The sequence below is a fragment of the Macaca mulatta genome, chromosome 1 (assembly GCF_049350105.2).
Source record: "Macaca mulatta isolate MMU2019108-1 chromosome 1, T2T-MMU8v2.0, whole genome shotgun sequence".
Taxonomy (NCBI): Eukaryota; Metazoa; Chordata; class Mammalia; order Primates; family Cercopithecidae; genus Macaca; species Macaca mulatta.
The window spans coordinates 237,291,485-237,309,276 of record NC_133406.1 but is presented as its reverse complement, the minus strand read 5'-3'; the positions used below and the strand labels follow the sequence as shown (position 1 = coordinate 237,309,276).

General features: G+C 58.5%; 2 protein-coding genes across 35 annotated transcripts in view; one reads left to right on the top strand and one right to left on the bottom strand.

Annotated features, from left to right (window-relative positions):
* ARHGEF16 (Rho guanine nucleotide exchange factor 16) overlaps positions 1–7,989 on the top strand; it is a 29,258-nt gene extending 21,269 nt beyond the window's left edge. For all 3 annotated transcript variants that reach the window (XM_001082733.5, XM_077978771.1, XM_028840869.2), the window contains exons 7-15: positions 47–199; positions 362–491; positions 1,698–1,772; positions 2,355–2,447; positions 4,700–4,851; positions 5,254–5,442; positions 6,364–6,437; positions 6,660–6,761; positions 7,317–7,989. In XM_001082733.5, the coding sequence (XP_001082733.4) occupies positions 47–199; positions 362–491; positions 1,698–1,772; positions 2,355–2,447; positions 4,700–4,851; positions 5,254–5,442; positions 6,364–6,437; positions 6,660–6,761; positions 7,317–7,456 (1,108 nt within the window). In that variant the 3' untranslated portion in view covers positions 7,457–7,989. The remainder of the gene's footprint in view (positions 1–46; positions 200–361; positions 492–1,697; positions 1,773–2,354; positions 2,448–4,699; positions 4,852–5,253; positions 5,443–6,363; positions 6,438–6,659; positions 6,762–7,316) is intronic.
* A 7,135-nt stretch (positions 7,990–15,124) lies between these two features.
* The window catches only part of MEGF6 (multiple EGF like domains 6), a 123,240-nt gene continuing 120,572 nt past the window's right edge, over positions 15,125–17,792 (bottom strand). For 25 of the 32 annotated variants that reach the window (XM_077978631.1, XM_077978538.1, XM_077978591.1 and 22 more), the window contains one exon: positions 15,125–17,720. Coding sequence is in view for 23 of the 32 variants with exons in the window: in XM_077978538.1 (XP_077834664.1) it covers positions 17,659–17,720 (62 nt within the window). In the remaining 9 variants the exon portion in view is untranslated. The remainder of the gene's footprint in view (positions 17,721–17,792) is intronic. The other 7 variants (XM_077978549.1, XM_077978598.1, XM_077978579.1 and 4 more) reach the window with 1 other exon arrangement.

Below are 17,792 nucleotides of genomic sequence, written 5' to 3'. Positions count from 1 at the left end.
CGACCACCAGGCCCGTGGCACCCTCCTCACCCCTCCTTGCCTTCAGGTTCTTCGAGGACCTGGAGCAGCGGCACAAGGCCCAGGTACTGGTCGAGGACATCAGTGACATCCTGGAGGAGCACGCCGAGAAGCACTTCCACCCCTACATCGCCTACTGCTCCAACGAGGTCTACCAGCAGCGCACGCTGCAGAAGCTGACGTGAGTGGGTGGCCCTGAGGCCCAGAGGGTGGCTCAGGAGCGTCCTGCACCCTGGTCTCCCAAAGCACATTCCTGCTCCCAGCCCGGCTTCTGCAGGTGCTGCCTGATTTGGGTACAGGCCGGCCATGCAGAGCCTGGAAGGACAGCCTTGTCCTCTTGCAGAAGCAGCAACACTGCCTTCCGAGAGGTCCTGAGAGAGATTGAGAGGCGGCCAGCATGCGGGGGCCTGCCCGTGCTCTCCTTCCTGATCCTCCCCATGCAGCGGGTGACCCGGCTGCCCCTCCTGACGGATGTGAGTCCACGGCCCGGGGCTGGGGCTGGGGCTGGGCACACTGTCCTGGGGTCCCACTGCCGGATCTCCCCCTTGATTACCCTTTTGTGACCTTCTCCTCCAGGCTTGGCCTATGATATTCTAATAGTTATGATCCTAAGATGGCTTTAATAACCAGGATAACTTTGTGGTCGCCGCCACCCACAGACCTCACTGTGCCGGGAGCTGTTCCAGCCCTTGGCGAATTTGTGTTCACTTACTCAATGGTTCATGAGGTTTAGGCACACTGACGATCTGGAACTGGCATCACCCAGAGCCCTGCTGAGCCTCCTCCCAGCCCCCGCCCCACCAGTCCTCCTAGACGTGGTAGCCCTGTCCCCAGCACCTTCTCTCCCCGTTCTGTGGATGCAGAGAGGGGCTCAGAGGGGCTCAGCAGCGTGGGCTGTGTGTGTGGGATGCCACAGGGCAGAGGACGCATGACGGTAAAAGGTGTACACACAGACGCACACATGTATATACAGTGCACATGTACTCATGTATATGGGTGCCCATGTGTACACAATGCATGTGTATCAATGCACACCAATACACACATGCCTGCACACATGTGCACACACTGCATTGCACATATACATGCATGCACATGTGCGCACAGTGCACACACACGTTTGCATACATGCACACACAGGCACTACACACACATGCACCCAGTGCACACATACACATGTGGATGCATACACATGCAGGCACACATGCACGCACACAGTACACAGGCATAGTCACACGTGTGCGTGCTGCCCGTACACACAGCCCCACACATGGCAGGACTGAGCTAAGCTCCCTGAGGCTACACATGGCAGGACTGCCCAAGCCAAACAGAACCTCAAATTCCTGGGGGCCCCAGGGATGTGCAGAAATGGGGCTGCCAGGGGGCCTCCACTGACGATTCCCCAGGTTGGATGGAGAGGATGGAGATGGCCAAGAACGGGAAGGGAAGGTTCCAGGCAGGGGTGCTAGCTCCTGTTCCCACTCAACCTGGCCTGAGGACCTGGCAGAGCTCCAGGTGGTGCAGAGGCCGTTCAGGGGCTGGTGGTGGGGCCCTGCAGGAGCCCTCTGGGGGCAGCTCTTGACCACCCTGCAGCCCCACCCAGGGTCTGGTGATGGTGGGAGCCTCTACACCTGGGATGCCAGAGGGGACTTTGTGTCCCGTGTCTTTTGTTCATCCAGACGCTCTGCCTCAAGACCCAGGGCCACTCCGAGAGGTACAAGGCCGCCAGCCGCGCACTGAAGGCTATCAGCAAGGTAAGATGGGGCCTGGCCCCAGTCCTGCCCAAGTCCTGTACCCTGACCCTGTCCCCACCCCACCCTACCTGGTGGCATAGGGCTGGCTCCCCCTACCTTCCAGGGCAGCGAGGGTTCTCAGATTATCCATCCCAAGCCTTTCACAGCGCTGACAAGGAAACTGAGGCCCAGAGGTTCTCAGATTATCCATCCCAAGCCTTTCACAGCGCTGACAGGGAAACTGAGGCCCGGAAGTTCTCAGATTATCCATCCCAAGCCTTTCACAGTGCTGACAAGGAAACTGAGGCCCAGAGGTTCTCAGATTATCCATCCCAAGCCTTTCACGGCGCTGACAGGGAAACTGAGGCCTGGAAGTTCTCAGATTATCCATCCCAAGCCTTTCACAGCACTGACAAGGAAACTGAGGCCCAGAGCCAGTGGAACTCTTGCACAGTTGATGAGCCTATGGCACAGCTGGTCCAGGGCAGGCACTGTGGGCAGCCAGGGGCTGGCTGGGCAGGAGTCCTGGGCACACTGTGGAACGTGTGGGCAGTGCCAGGGCCCTGCAGCACCAGCCCCTCACACGGGGACCATGCCCTGCAGCTGGTGAGGCAGTGCAACGAGGGGGCCCACAGGATGGAGCGCATGGAGCAGATGTACACGTTGCACACGCAGCTGGACTTCAGCAAGGTCAAGGTAGGTGGCCCCGGACATCAGGCAACTCAGGCCACTTCCCACTCGGCCCGCCCTGCTGGCCTGCGTGTGAGGTCACACCCCTGAGCCTGAGGGCTGGAGAGTGGGTGCCTGCCCTCATGAGGCCTGGGGGCTGGGCCTCCTAGGGCTGGTGCCTTTGGTCTCTCCAGGCCTCAGTCTCCCCATCTGGGAGTGTCCCTTGTGTCCCCTCCCCTACTCCCACTGGGTGGGCCTCTGTGGCCCTTGCTCCATCCCCAGGACTGCACGGGCGAAGGGCAGACCCCAGGCCCTGAGTGACCAAGCGGAGGGGGCAACAGGAGTGGCCCTGTCAGTACGCTTGACCGGGGCCAGGGCTCCTTGCTGGCCCCTCAGGGGCTGGGCAGGGCCTGAGGACAGAGGGGAGGGGACAGGGTGATTTCAGGGCCGGCCCAGATCTCATGTTTCCCAGTGAGGCCCGGATTCTGGGTAGGGTGAAATATTTCCAGCCCAGGTCCCAACAGCCCTAGTCCCTGTCACAAATGGACGGGGCTCGGACCTCTCCCTCCAGAGCCCACCACCCACAATCCCACACACTGGTCCCGTCCTCTGTTGTCCCAGGACAGCCCAGGGCCCCTCCCACAAGGCGGGCCCAGGTGGGTCTCCTGTCCTGGTGCTCCCTCCAGTGGGTGCCCTTCAGGGGGGAGCAAGGAGTGGGTGACAGGCTACAGGCCACCCTCGCTCAGGGCCATGGACAACCGAGCAAGGGTACAGGGGTCCCAGCTCGGGGAGGGTGGGTCAGGGCCGGCTGCCTGGAGCAGGCGTTAGGGCGGTGACTTCGCGCCACTGTTGCCGAGCCCACACCCGTGCAGGCCTCACACTTGTCTCCCTGATCCTAGAACATCTGCCCCTGGCAGAGCAAGGACCCCCTCCCAGGCCTGGCCCACCCCCGAGTGGGGCTCTCACCCCCACGTGGTCTTGAAGTTGGTCTTGGAAACGGGTGTGGGGGTGGGGAGAGCAGGCTCATCCAGGAGGGAGGGTGGTGGCACAGGCCAGGAGTGGGAGGTGAGTCTATAGTGGGCACAGGTACGGTGGGCGGGCCCCACAGGGAGCAGGTGGGGAGGTGTCAACAGTGGCTGAGGAGCGGGGGCTGGTGGGTAGGCTCCTCATTCCCACGCTGCCCACGCCACCACCCTGTGCTGCCATCCCCACTGAGATGTCCACCCCCATCATCCCCACGCTGCCCATCCTGTTGCCCTCACACCGCCCACCCCCATCGCCCCCGTGCCACCCACCCCCCTCGCCCCACCACCACCCACCCCCATCATCCCCACGCTGCCCATCCTGTCGCCCTCACACCGCCCACCCCCATCGCCCCCCCACCACCGCCCACCCCCATCGCCCCCACGCCGCCCGCCCACATGCCGCCTACCCCCATCGCCCCCGTGCCGCCCACCCCCCTTACCCCCAACCACCGCCCACCCCCATCGCCACCGTGCCGCCCACCTCCATCATCCCCACGCTGCCCGCCCACCTGCCGCCCACCCCCATCGCCCCCGTGCCGCCCACCCCCCTTACACCCCCACCACCGCCCACCCCCATCGCCCCCGTGCCGCCCACCCCCCTTACCCCCCCACCACCGCCCACCCCCATCACCCCCATGCCGCCCACCCCATCGCCCCTGTGCCATCCACCCCCATCACCCCTGTGCCGCCCACCCCATGCCCCGTGCTGCCACCCTCCACTGCGATGCCCACCCCCACACAGCCCACCCCCACTACCCCTGCACTGTTCACCCCCTGGCCTTTGCCATCTCTCTGCCCCCCACTGACTCCAGCAACTCAGCACCAGGCATGGGGGAGGGTATTCTGTGGCTCAGGAGCCAGGAAAGGCTCTAGACATGGAGCGTGGTCATCACGGAGGGGCCTGCCAACCCTCCCTCGGGGCTGAGCAGGCCCTTGTGCCCAGGAGGCCCAGCGTCTGCATAATCGCCATGGAGCTCTCCCACCACGGAGGAGTGAGGTGTGCATGGAGGCTTCCCCAGCACTGGCCTTTGGGTCCTGGCTTGGGTGAAATGTTCAGTGGTCACCCAGCCCTGGGCTGTCGGGCAGGATCTGGTCCAGAGCCTGTCGCACCTTGATTTGAGGCCTGGACACATTGTGCCGCTTTCCTCTATCCAACCCTTACTGGGGACAGTCCAGAGGCAGGGGTCAGTCCGACCCAGTGCTGTGTGTCCTTGACCCCCTGGGGACCTGCTCATCCTGGCTCTATCCCCCTAGTCCCTCCCACTGATCTCCGCCTCCCGGTGGCTGCTGAAGCGTGGGGAGCTGTTCTTAGTGGAAGAAACTGGACTTTTTCGAAAAATCGCCAGCCGGCCAACGTGCTACCTGTTCCTGTTCAACGATGTCCTGGTTGTGACCAAGAAGAAGAGGTGGCACTAGGGCAGGAGGGTGTGGGGAGCCCCGCTCCGTGGACACTGGGCCGCTGGCCCTGGGGCAGGAGGTTGGGGGAGTTGGCCCTGGGCCCCTCTGACCTCAGAGCTGGGGCACGGCTTCCACTCGGGACATGCTCTGTGTGACACTCGGGGGCAGGTGATGCTCGCTGTGCAGCCTCTGGCCTCCTGCAGACTAGGGTCTGCCTGTGCCAGCCACGAGGAGGACTCGAAAGCTGTGGCCTCTGCTCTGTGGGATGGGGGAACTCTTGGAGCCTGTCCTCCGTGGCTGCCTCCCCACCACTGCAGGGGAGCCGGGTGGGACCTGGCCAGAAGCCCAGCAGGCACCAGGTAGGAGCTGGGTGGGATGGTCCCACCAACTGACTGTCTGTGTCCCCACAGCGAGGAGAGCTACGTGGTCCAGGACTACGCCCAGATGAACCACATCCAGGTGGAGAAGATAGAGCCGTCTGAGCTCCCTCTGCCCGGGGGCGGCAACCGCAGCTCCTCCGTGCCCCATGCCTTCCAAGTGACCCTGCTTCGCAACAGTGAGGGCCGCCAGGAGCAGCTCCTGCTCTCCTCAGACTCTGCGTAAGGGGCTCCCAGGAGGGTGGTTCCCAGGCCCCAGGCACATTAGCTCCACGGGGACCGGGTTGTCTGCCTGCCTCGCTCGCTGTTCCACGGCTGGCTCTGAACACCCACCGTGCACCTGGCCCTGCCGTAGGTGCCGAGGTAGAGCCGGGGACAGAACAGAAACGGCCTTGTCCTCGTGGCGTTTATGTTCCCGGGAGGGGACGCACCAACAGTTGGGCCACCAGGAGTGGGAACAAGAAAGGAAACAAGGTGGGGGGTGGGGTGCGGGGGGCGCCCTGTGGAAGGCTCAGCCCACGTGAGCAGAGGGAGGTGGGGCTGGAGGGTGGGATTGCTCAGCAGAGGTGGAGCCGTGCCAAGGCCCCAAGGCAGGAGAGCCCTGGGCCCTGAGGGCACAGCTGCAGGCAAACCGCAATGCTGCTGGGGTGCAGCGAGCCTGGCCAGTGGGGGCCAGTTTGGACAGCAGGGTGGTCCTGGCGCTTGAAATGGGAGTGGGCATATGATGGGGTCTCTGCAGGGCCCCTGTGGAAGGCAGGCACGCAGGTGCGCCAGTCTCCATATTCCCTCTCAGCTCCTCTTGACCGAGGACAGCTCTGGGCCCTATTTCCAAACAAGGATGCTGGGGCTGAGTCTGCCACAGCAAATGGAGGGGCAGGGAGCTAGGACCCAGTGCCAGGAAACGGGGTGGCCTTGGGTCCAGCAGGCTGGGGTCTGGGTGTGTGGCTGCTACCCAACTCTGTGAGCTGGGGCTGGGGTGACTTGGGGGCTAGCCTGCCTGGCACAGTCTGCCCAGCCACTCCTGCCCACCCCCACCACCCATCTTCTTGCCACGGACCCCCATGGGTGGCTGTCAGAAGTCAGGAAACATCAGAGGGGCGGGATCGGCCTCCAGGCCTGACTCGTGCTGTCTCTGGCCCCCAGGAGTGACCGGGCGCGCTGGATCGTGGCTCTCACACACAGCGAGAGACAGTGGCAGGGCCTCTCCAACAAAGGAGGTGAGTGTGGGCTGGGGGCCTGCGGGGCTGGCCCTCTGCCACGGCTGGGCACTTTGGCCCCCACTGTAGCCCAAGGGAGCCTGGCACCTGGCCTTGTGGTGGGGTCCAGCAGTCGGGAGGTGGGGTACCCCGGCCCTAGGGGTGTGTCTGCTGGAGGCCGTCGGGGAGTGGAGCCCGGCCCACGCCTCCTGATAGCCCTGTGATGGCCACTGCCCTACCCAGACCTGCCCCAGGTGGAGATCACCAAGGCCTTCTTTGCGAAGCAGGCAGACGAGGTCACACTGCAGCAGGCGGACGTGGTCCTGGTTCTGCAGCAGGAGGACGGTGAGTGTGGGCGTGTCGGGCACAGATGGGCAGGCACGGACAGGCGGGCGTGAGTCACCATCCAGCCTGGCCAGGCCCAGAGCATGCCGGGCTGCAAGCTGCCCATGCGCTTCCAGCCTGCCTCACCCTCCCTCAAGGGCTTCCTCAAAGGGAACACTCCCACATCCCCGAGCCCCAAAATCCATGAACCCAAAAGCGAGTTCATGGTCACTGTGTCCCATGTGGGGAGGAGGAGGTGTCTCTGCCCTCCCAGGGAATCCCCGCTCAGCCGGCCCAGCACGAGCCTGCAGGAGGGCAGGCAGGGCACCTCCTCATGCCGGGCAGAGCTGTGTGGGGTGTGCTCAGCCCAGCACCCTTCTCAGTGGCGAGCACCAGAGCAGGGGCCGGGAGCCTGGTGACCGTGAGCAAGGCCTCGGCAGCTGTCTGCTCTGAGGCAGGAGCGGGTGGTCGGTTCTAGGAGAAGCCTGGCCCTGGCGTGCTCATGCACAGCAGCTCAAAGGGGCCGGGGGACCCATGGCCTTCCTCTCACCTCCCTCCCACCCCATCCGTGTTCAGGGTGGCTCTACGGCGAGAGGCTCCGGGACGGAGAGACAGGCTGGTTCCCTGAGGACTTTGCCCGCTTCATCACCAGCCGTGTGGCCGTGGAGGGCAATGTCCGCAGGATGGAGCGTCTGCGGGTGGAGACAGACGTGTAGCCTTGGTGAGGCCAGCCGGCGGCAGCACAGCCTGTCCCCTGATCAGCAAGTGGCCGTGCCTGGCTACAGAGAGTGTGAGGGGCTTGTCTCAAGGACCCAGTATGGTTCCCTGGGGCTTCCCAAGACCCTGTGACTGTGGTGCCGGGCTCCGGACACTTCACAGAAGGAAGATCACATGTCCCTCGAGAGGCACCCCTAGTCAAGCTCGAGGGGGCCACGCCGTGTCCCAAGGAGCCCAGCCTAGTCCCATTGGCTGGCTGGGCCTCTCTCAGCTGCTGGGCCCCACCACCTCCCCGCTGCACCCACGGGGCAACTCCACCCAGACTGATGGGCACAGGGGCCACCATGAGCGATTACTGGGGACAATGTGAGGTCTCGTCCTATGCCCTTCCTACCCCCACGTGGGACAGGAAGGACCCTGAGTTCCCAGGAGTGCCCCACGTTCTGAGAGGGGGACTGGCTGGAGGGCGGGGACCCGGCAGGGAGATTTCGGTTTTGAGGTTTCTAAATACATTAAAGTTATTTCTTAAGAACCTGGATTTTCAGTGACTCTGAGCCCAGGCAAAGGCCGTGGCCACACATTTTCCAGGGACATACTCGGGATGCTGCAGCCCGGCACTGGGCCCCCTGGACATGGCCCCCCTGTGTTGGGTGCTGTGGGCCAGTACCGACCCCCTCATGCGTGGTTGCCCCGAGCTTGCCCCTGGTGTGGTCAGTCTGCCCACTGGCTGGAGCATTGGAACAGGGCCAGTGGCCCGATTGTGTGCTGAGAACCCAGGGGCAGCACAGCTGCGCCTTGCAGGGCTCAGGCTGGCCAGTGGTTTAGAGGACTCAGGGATTCAGTAGAACTTTTGGGGATCCCTCTGCAGTGTCCCCGGGGTTGGAGGCAGGCCCCAACCTTTCCTCCCAGCCATCTCGTCCTGGGACCTGCAGGCAGAAGAGGCAGTCTCCGAGCCAGTCGGCTGACCTGGGCTGGCACGGCGAGAGGAGGACTGGTTCTCTCTGTCCCAGGAAAGCCCCTGCCAGCCCTCCTGTGTCCCACGCCAATGCCCGTTGCCTTTGCGGGCTTGGGTAATGCTGTCCTTAGGGAGGGAGCACCCAGCATACACCTGAGAATCTGCCCTGATCCTCCTGGGTCTGGGGCCCTTGGCTTCTGCAGGAAAGTCAGGGGTTCATCTACCCCAGATGCCAACCAGAAATGGTGATGGGTGGCTGCCCTCCGTCCCTCCCAGGCCTGGGGCAGCTGCAGGACCTGGTGCATGAGAGGTGGGGTGGGCTGAGAGAACGAGCTCCTCCTAGCCCCGGCCTGCTGGACCAGGGCTCAGGGGAGGAGGCGAGGTCTGGAGGGCCATGCAGTGGGCGGAGGGCCAGCTCCTCTCCCGGTCACCTCCATGGCCTTGGGCAGCAGCAATGGCCCAGGCCAGGCTCAGAGCCCACGCAGGACTGTCCTGGGCAGGGCTTTGGTCATCGGCCACCTCGCAGGGTGGGGCACAGCCAGGGCTCTGGGAAAGAGGAGGAACCTGGGAGCAGAATCCCGAGATGGGGCCAGCCCCTCCACTCCCGACATGGCCATCTCCAGCCTCCGCCATCCCGCCTGTGAACTGGTTACTCCCTGGGCTTTTCCTGGAGCTGCTGTGGGAGCAAACTGGCAGCCAAGGTAGGGCATGTGTGTTGGCATGTGGTGTGTACACATGTGCTAGCATGTCTGTCTCTGTGTGCGTGTGTCTGGTGGCCAGGGGGCAGCATTTTCGTGTAAACCCAGCTGCCCTGCAGCCTCCTGGTGGTTCTCACTGCCAAGTTCATGCTCAGCTCATGGAGCAAGGTGGGTCTGGAACGCCTGGCCTCTGACTCTGTGACCTCACTCGCGTATGTGACCTGGGGCAGGTGACTCAGCCTCTGCACCTCAGTTCCGTCTGCAAGCGGCTCCAGCAGCCTCTGCGTTTCAGCGGGCAATGATAATGCTCAGCCTGCAGGAAGGGGGTCCGGGCCCAGGCTGGGTGGCTGTCCTGCTTCGACAGTGGCCAGGCTGTTGGGGGCATCTGGGGAAACTGGGGGAGGGCCCGGTTCAGGCCTGCTCAGGACAAGAACCCCTCCAGGAGGAGTCAGGAAGCGCAGGCCTAGGCTGCCAATGAGGTGTGGGGGCCCAGGCAGGGGCGAGACCTCTGGGCAGGAGGGGCGTCAGGAGAGGGGGCCACAGACTTGTGTAGCCCTGTCCCCAGTACCAGTGTCAGCTCACGCCCCTCCGAGGGCCCCTGCTCAGCCTGGGGTGCTGCCCTCACTGGCCCCGGTGCCATGGCCCCCTCAGCAGGACAGAGCAAGCCTGGACCCCCAGGACGACCACCCCCTCCCCAGGGTCTTCTTGCTCACTCTCCTCATGGAACCTCAGCCCGTCCCATACTTCAGTGTTGGGACCCAGGGACACTTCCCTGCCCGCAGTCCCCAGATAATAGGGGTCCCGTGGGAGCTCCTGCCACGCCGGCTCAGCTGCAGAGGGGTCCCGGGAGGCAGCACTTGCCTGGCCCAGCCCTCCTGTGCAGCCGCACAGCCTAGGTAGGTCCAGACCTTCCTGTTGCAGGGGGTGAAACTGAGGCCCAAAGACCCTCTTCCCACCGCAGGGGTCAGTGGGCCCCACTGCAGGGGGCTATCAGGGCTCTAAAGACACCCGTCTAGCCAACAAGGCCTGTGTCCCGAGTAGGGTGCCAGGGTGCCCGCGGCGCTTGGTGTCCCAGCCCATCCTGCAGGTCATGGTTGACCTGGGATGCCGTGGGGGCTGTGTGGATGCAGGGCAGTGGGAGGGGGCTGCTGCTGAGGCCTTGAACCCAAGCCCCGTCCCCAAGGCCACCCAGGGCAGGATAGCCCAGGCTCGGGGCAGCCCAGGCCGAGGGCTGGGGTTCATCTTGGCAAACTTCAGTGCCCAGCCCTGGGCGGGCAGCCCTGGACACTGCTGGGTCCAGACTGGCATCACCTAACCTCTCCTGGGGCTGTGCGAGCCAGGGGGGTGTGGTTCACAGGGGCACAGAAGCCAGGTGGGAGAGGCCGCCCCAGCTAGGCCAGGACAACCATCAGAGGCTGGACAGGCCACCGGTCCCTCCATCCAGCCAGAGATGGGACAGGCCACCAGTCTGTCTATACAGGCACAGTTGGGTCTGTCACCTGTCAGATCTGGAGTCTCACAGTGAGCACGTCCCTCCATCCCACCCCCATGTCCCCGCCACCCCATCCCGTGTGCCATGTGCGTCCTCAGCCCACAGAGCCCCTACTGCTGTCCTGTGACCGGCAGAGAATTTGTACACAGGGTGCGCACACACATGACCTCATCCTAGTTCCTGCTCTTGCCCAACCATGTTTTAGGATCTATCTGAGTGGCGCTCTGCTCATCTGGCCCCTCTGGAACATTCCGGAACATGCCCCGCCCTGGCAGTGTCCTCTGCAGGGACTCCCCTTCCCCAGCCTGCTGCACGCCTTCCCTCGCGCCACCTGGTGTCTGGCAGAGGCACTGCTGGCTGGGCCCCAGGGCCACCGATGCCCCGACTGCCGCCGGCTCCAGGGCTGGCCCTGGGACCCCAGTGGTTCCTGGGGGGATCCTCACCCCACATTCACTCAGAGCCCTCTGCCTCCAACTTTTGCTAGTGGGAGTAAGCCGTTGACCGGTGTTTTGATGTGCAGATCTCTGGTCTTGGCAAGATAGGCCTTCTCCGTACACTTGGCCTTGGCTGTGGGGTCTCTGTGAATTCTGCCCATCTCCTTCCCTCTCCGGCTCAGCTCGATCCTCCTCTGGTTTGGCTGGGTCCTCCTTTCTCCGGCTCAGCTCAGTCCTCCTCTCTCTGGTTCAGCTCGGCCATTCTTGACCCCAGACCTTTGTCCGTTTTAGACATGGCAGGTTGCCCACCAGATGCCACCTGTGGGCTCCGTTGCTAAGCCTTTCCAGCAAACTGGAACGCATCCGACATAGCTGGGAAGTGACATTTTTCACGTCACATGTGCCTTCCAGTTGTCATTTGTTCAGGCCTTTTGAGGTCTTTATAAACGCTACTAGAAGAATTGAAAGAATCCAGAAATTCTTTTGCCAGATACATTCCTGTAGATTTACAGGTTTTGTTGCGATGCTGAGCGGTGTCTTGTTTTGTAGTTTTCTTGTTGGTTATTGTCGGTGTTGAAGCACTATTGATGTTATAGGTTTTACACATGTTGTACATTTTCCATGATTTATAGGATTTTATTGCCAACCTTGCTGAATCCTTATCAGCTATAACAATGTCTGTTAGCCCTTTGGGGTTTTCTGTGGAGAGAATCTTGTCCCCTGAGAACCACGGCAGGTGTGTCTTCCTCTGGGATCCTTATACCTCAGTTGCTTCTCCTTGTCTGAAGGTACTGCCTGCGGCCATTGGGGCTCTGCTGGGGTGGTGGGGGGCAGCGAGGCTGATGCCGGCATCTTCTGATTTGACTTTATTCACTCTTGTGACGGCACTCATCGTGCTCTCCCCAGGTCCAGTTCCGGGTGGTCCGGGTGTGCAGCTAAGCCCCTGCCTCTGGAGTTCGTGCTGTGATGGGGAAGGCCTAGCAAAGACACAGGATGTCATGGCAGGGTTGTGAAGAGTAGGCGGCTGGGAGGAGGTATAGCAGGACCAGACGACCGTCACCCCAGTGGGCACAGCAGGCCCTGCTGGGCGGCATCTTTTGGACAGACCTGAATTCATCGGTTTCTCCCCTAAACATGACATTTGCACCTAACCACTATTTAAAAAGGTCCTTTGGGCCGGGCGTGGTGGCTCAAGCCTGTAATCCCAGCACTTTGGGAGGCCAAGATGGGCGGATCACGAGGTCAGGAGATCAAGACCATCCTGGCTAACACGGTGAAACCCCGTCTCTACTAAAAAATACAAAAAACTAGCCGGGCGAGGTGGCGGGCGCCTGTAGTCCCAGCTACTAGGGAGGCTGAGGCAGGAGAATGGCGTAAACCCGGGAGGCGGAGCTTTCAGTGAGCTGAGATCCGGCCACTGCACTCCAGCCTGGGCGACAGAGCGAGACTCCATCTCAAAAAAAAAAAAGGTCCTTTGGCAGGTTTCCAAGAATTTCTATCCCAAACAGGCATTGAACTCTGTCCAACGTTCTTTCTGCTGCCATCAGTACAGTCATCTGATTTCTCTTCTCACCCAAATGCACCGACGCATCTTCTGAGGTGAAATTGTCCTTGATTTTGATCTGGTCCATTGCGTCAGGCCAGTGTTCTTGCTAAAATACACTTACTTGGATAGCTAATATTTGATTTAGGATTTTTGCCTACATAGAATGAGTCTGCAGTTACCTTTCCTTGTTACTGTCCTCTCTTGGTTTTAGAACCAAGTTTCCGCTGCCTTTGTGGGATGAGGTGAGCTGTTTTTCCGCCATTTAAAATCTCTGGAACGAGTCCTGGTTGACAAGTGTATGGTGTACACCTGGTGTAACCATGCACGCTACAGCTGTGCCAGGATTCCTGGGGCTGGGCAGAGGGAGGAGCGGCTCTCCCGTGGCTCCTTATCTCTTCTTAGGCCACCGCCTGATATGCAATTTTAACCTTTACTTACACCAGTCTCGGCATTTTTCCCCCAGGTTATCATTTTTCTAAGTGTTTTCCAAGTTATTGGTAGATAGTTGCTCATAATTTTTATGCCTTCTTCTCTATTGTGTCTGCAGTTGATTCTTCTGTATTTTTTTCTCGTGTTTAAAAAATCAGTCTTGCAAGGTGTTTTCTTGCTTCTTAGTCTTCAAAGAAGGAAATTTTGGTTTTCTTAAGCATTCCATTATTCTCCACTTGCTGAATATAAAGTTTATACACAGAAACCTAAGTGTGAGTATCACTCATCATCAGAGAAATGTGAATTAAAGCCACAACGAGGCCGAGTGCAGTGGTTCACACCTGTAATCCCAGCACTTTGGAAAGCTGAGGCGGTCAGATCGCGTGAGCTCAGGAGTTCGAGACCAGCCTGGGCAACATGGCAAAATTCCGTCTCTACAAAAAGAAAACACAAAAATTAGCCGGGCATGGTGGCTCGCAACTGTAGTTAGCTTCCTGGGAGGTTAAAGTGGGAGGATCACTTGAACCCGGGAAACGGAGGTTGCAGTGAGTTGAGATGGTGCCACTGCACTCCAACATGGGTGACAGAGTGAGACCCTGTCTCAAAAAAATAAAAAAACCACAATATCATCTCACACCATCAGAATGGCTATTATTAAAAAGTCAAAAAATATAACGTGTTGCTGAGGATGCAGACAAAAGGAAATGCTTATACACTGTTGGTGGAACTCGCTTAGCCTGTATGGAAAACGCTATGGTTTTTCTCAAATAACTAAAAATAGAACTCCCATTCGATCCAACAATCCCACCACGGGGCATCTATGCAAAGGAAAGGAATTCATTATATCAAAAAGATGCTCACCCTTATGTGTTTATCACAGTACTGTTCACACTAGCAAAGATAGGGAATTAACCTGTGTCCATCAGTGGATGACTGGATGAAGATGTGGTGTGTGGAGGTGTGTGTGTGCACGCACATGTGTGAATTGTACATATATATATATACATTCCATGTAGTACGGACATGCAGTGTTTGCATGCACACACACACCATGGATGACTACTCAGTCATAAAAAAGAATGAAATCATGACTGTTCCAGCAACATTGATGGAACTGAAGACCACTATCTTAGGTGAAATAACCCAGAAACAAAGTCAAATACTGCATGCTCTCTTTTATATGTGAGAGCTAAATAACATGTACAGACAGACAGACAGTGGAATGACAGACATTGGACACTGGAAGGGTGGGAGGGTGGGAGGGATGTGGGCAGATATGTATACTATTCAGTAATGGTAACACTAAAGCCCAGACTTTTCCACCATGCGATATGTCCATGTAACAAAACTGCACATGTACCCCTTAACTTCATACATATTGTTACACTGAAAAGTACATATACGTCAATACAGTAAACATGTAAGGATAAATACAGATGTACCATGTGTGTTCAAGCTTATTCAGGTTATCATTGCTAACTTACTTGCTTAACAGATGGGTTTTTATAAAGCGCACCTTCTTAACCTATTGGTTTTTCTTTTTGTTTTTTGAGACGGAGTCTCGCTCTACTCGCTCTATCGCCCAGGCTGGAGTGCAGTGGCCGATTTCAGCTCACTGCAAGCTCCGCCCCCCGGGTTCCCACCATTCTCCTGCCTCAGCCTCCTGAGTAGCTGGGACTACAGGCACCGCCACCACGCCCGGCTAGTTTTTTGTATTTTTTAGTAGAGACGGGGTTTCACCATGTTAGCTAGGATGGTCTCAATCTCCTGACCTCGTGATCCGCCCATCTTGGCCTCCCAAAGTGCTGGGATTAGTGGCGTGAGCCACCGTGCCCAGCCAACCCATTGGTTTTTGTAAAATGTACATTCAAATCACCCATGACAGCGATTTATTTCGACCTGTTCTATCCATCACTGCTGAATGAATGTTTGAGCCTCGTTGGGTGCATATATGTGTATGTACATTTACAGACTATCATGATGCTTCTCACCTTGAAATATTCAAACGCCTGCCCCAATTCTCCTTTGGTTTACTCTGCGTGTATTTCTACCCTTTGAAGCATGTCTTTTATAGTGAAAATACTATTTAGTATATTTTTAATGCAGTCTAGTCTGTGTTTAATGTTTTTAATTGACAATAATTATAGCTATTCATTGGATACACAGTGATGTTTGATACATAGGATGTCTAGTGATCAAATCAGGGTAATGAGCATACCGTCGTCTCAAACGTTTATTATGTGTGTTGAGAACGTCCAGTATCCTCCTTCTAGCTATTTGAAACTATATAATATACGGTCAGGAATTTGTTTTTCCATTGTCATTTGTAACCGTTAGCATTAGGATCTGTGAGCCTGTTTTCTAGTTATTCTGCTTTATTCTCCTCTGTTCCTGACTGCTGTTGGATAGCTGAGATTTCCTCCGGGTGGGCAGAAGCTCAGCCTGCCTTATGGCTTCCTGTAGCTGAACATGTGTCTTCACTGAGCGGGATGAGTGATTGGCACCTGCCCCCGTCCACACCCTCACACCATGCTGAGACTTTCGGGGGTTCCCACTGGGGAGTAATAGGGATATTTTGATTCTCTGAATTGCTGGGCCATTTGGGAACTGTGGTGACTGAATATCTCATAGCACCCTCCTGGCTGCTTTCTCTTCTGGCTGGAGAACGTCTCTAAGAGCATTTTCAAATCAGGCTTTTCTGTAGAAAAACGGCCGAGGCCTTGAAGGCCTAAGAATAACATAGACTTTGCATGCCCTTGATAGTTTAGCTGGACATAAAATTCAGGCTTCAAATATTTCCTTCAAACTCTGAGGATGGAACATCACAGTTTTCTGGCTCTCCGTGTTTCTCGCGTAAAGTCTTGGGTCAATTCGATTCTCATTCTTTTTTCTCTGGGACTTTAGAATTTATCTTTGACATTGATGTTCTTCAAGGTCTTATGGCTTTTTTGTTATTTTTCCACCTTGTGCATTTCCAGTCTGACTGAGATCATTCACCTTTAGATCTGAGAATGTCTTGGTCATCGTTCTTCATGTCAATGACTTCTTATTTTTGTATTTTGCAGTTAGATGGAGGTGAATGAACACCTCCCTTACCCATTTCCGTTCGTCTATCTTCTGTACGTTGTCTCTCTTTACGCCTCCCTGCTACTTCTGGGAGAATCTCCTGAGCTGTATCCACTCACCCCATCTGCTGGATGCTTCATTTCCCAGTGTGCGTTTTCCACACTCCATTGCACCGCAGTCCATCTCTCTCCGTCTGCTGCTCCTGCATCCCCACCATCCTGCCCTCCCTTATCACTGTTTTACTTCAAAGTCTCCCCACGGCGGTCCATTCATTGGCTTCCTCTGTGACAGCTCCCTTGCTGTCTGTGAGCAACCAAGCTCACTGGACTCCTCCTCCTGCTGCTGGTGAAATCCTCTGCCCTGGGGCCTCAGCTACCTTGGCTGGTTTTAGGGTGATGGGGGGCAGCAGCCCAGACCCTAAGGGGGTCTTCTCAAGGGAGAGAGCATCCTGTGTTGCAGTCTGAGTGCAGCCCTCTCCATTGGCCACCCCACCCTGCAGAGGAGCCCCCAGCCACCGCCTCTACCTTCTGCCTCTACTGTCCACTCTGGGCCCTTCTTCCAGGAGACATCAGCCTCAGCCCATGAGTGCCAGGTGCTCAGGAGGGTCGGCCTGTACTCACCCAGGGAGCCCCTCCCCCCGACTGCTGATGCTTAGGTAGGGGTGGGTGGGGTGGGCCTAAGGGAATTCGGCCTCAGTCCAGGTTGCCCCTCCACACCAGCCTTCCTCCCCCTGGGCCATTCTTCGGGACCAGCCACTCTCTGGGTCTCAGGGGGTCTCAGTGGTAATGAATGCAGCCCCAGCTTTCTCCCCAATAGCACCGGGAACTGAGATGAGTCCCAACTTCTTCACTTGTGTGGCACCCCCACCCCTGCAAAGGGTCCCAGGTACACTGGGAGGTCCCCGTGTGCACCCTTATCCTGGCCAGGCCCCAGGGAGGAGCCCACACAGAGTCCACGTAACGCAGCACACACACAGGCCACGAGGAGGCTGCCTGCTCCTTTACCTTCCTGGGTTTACACGGTACCGGTGCCAGCAGCCTGGTGAGCCCGCAGAACCCTACAGACCTGAATCAGGGTTTCTGGGCATCGGGCAGGAGATGACGGGCAGCTTCCAGCTGATCCCAGGGTTGCAGCGGGCATGCGCAGTGGCCCATAAATACCTTTACATAAATACGGGCTGGGCAGCTTAAAGTCCCAGGGCCTAGCACCAAAAAGCCTGCCTGGAGGACGGTGGCCCTGTGCCTGCACCTGCGCCCACACTGACGCCCACACCTGTCCTCAGCCCAACTCAGAGCCGCAGGGAGAGTGGGGCCTTCTCAGCCCAGGCCCAGAGCGTGCCCCTGGGTTCTGCAGAGCCAGGCCAGGCGGCGCCTCTCTTCCAGCGGCCATGCAAGGCTTCCCTCCTCAAGGCCATACCAGCCTCCAAGAGCAACAGGTTGCTGGGCTGTCCACAGCCCTCCACGGCCCTCAGAGGAAGGGCAGTACCAAGAGCTCTGGGCCCATGAAGTGTCCTCAGTAGTCACCAAAGGCCTGGGTCCCGTCTGGCTGGAATGGAGAGGCGGGCTCCACGGGGCGCCTCTGCTAGTGCCTCGCTAGTCCACTGCTCCCAGACGTGGGTCTGCTGGAGGCGGGCAGCGTGGCTACTGGGGAAAAGGAGAAAGGAGGCCCAGTCTAGGGCGGGACGGGTGCTCCCAAAACAGACTGGGTTCTGGGTT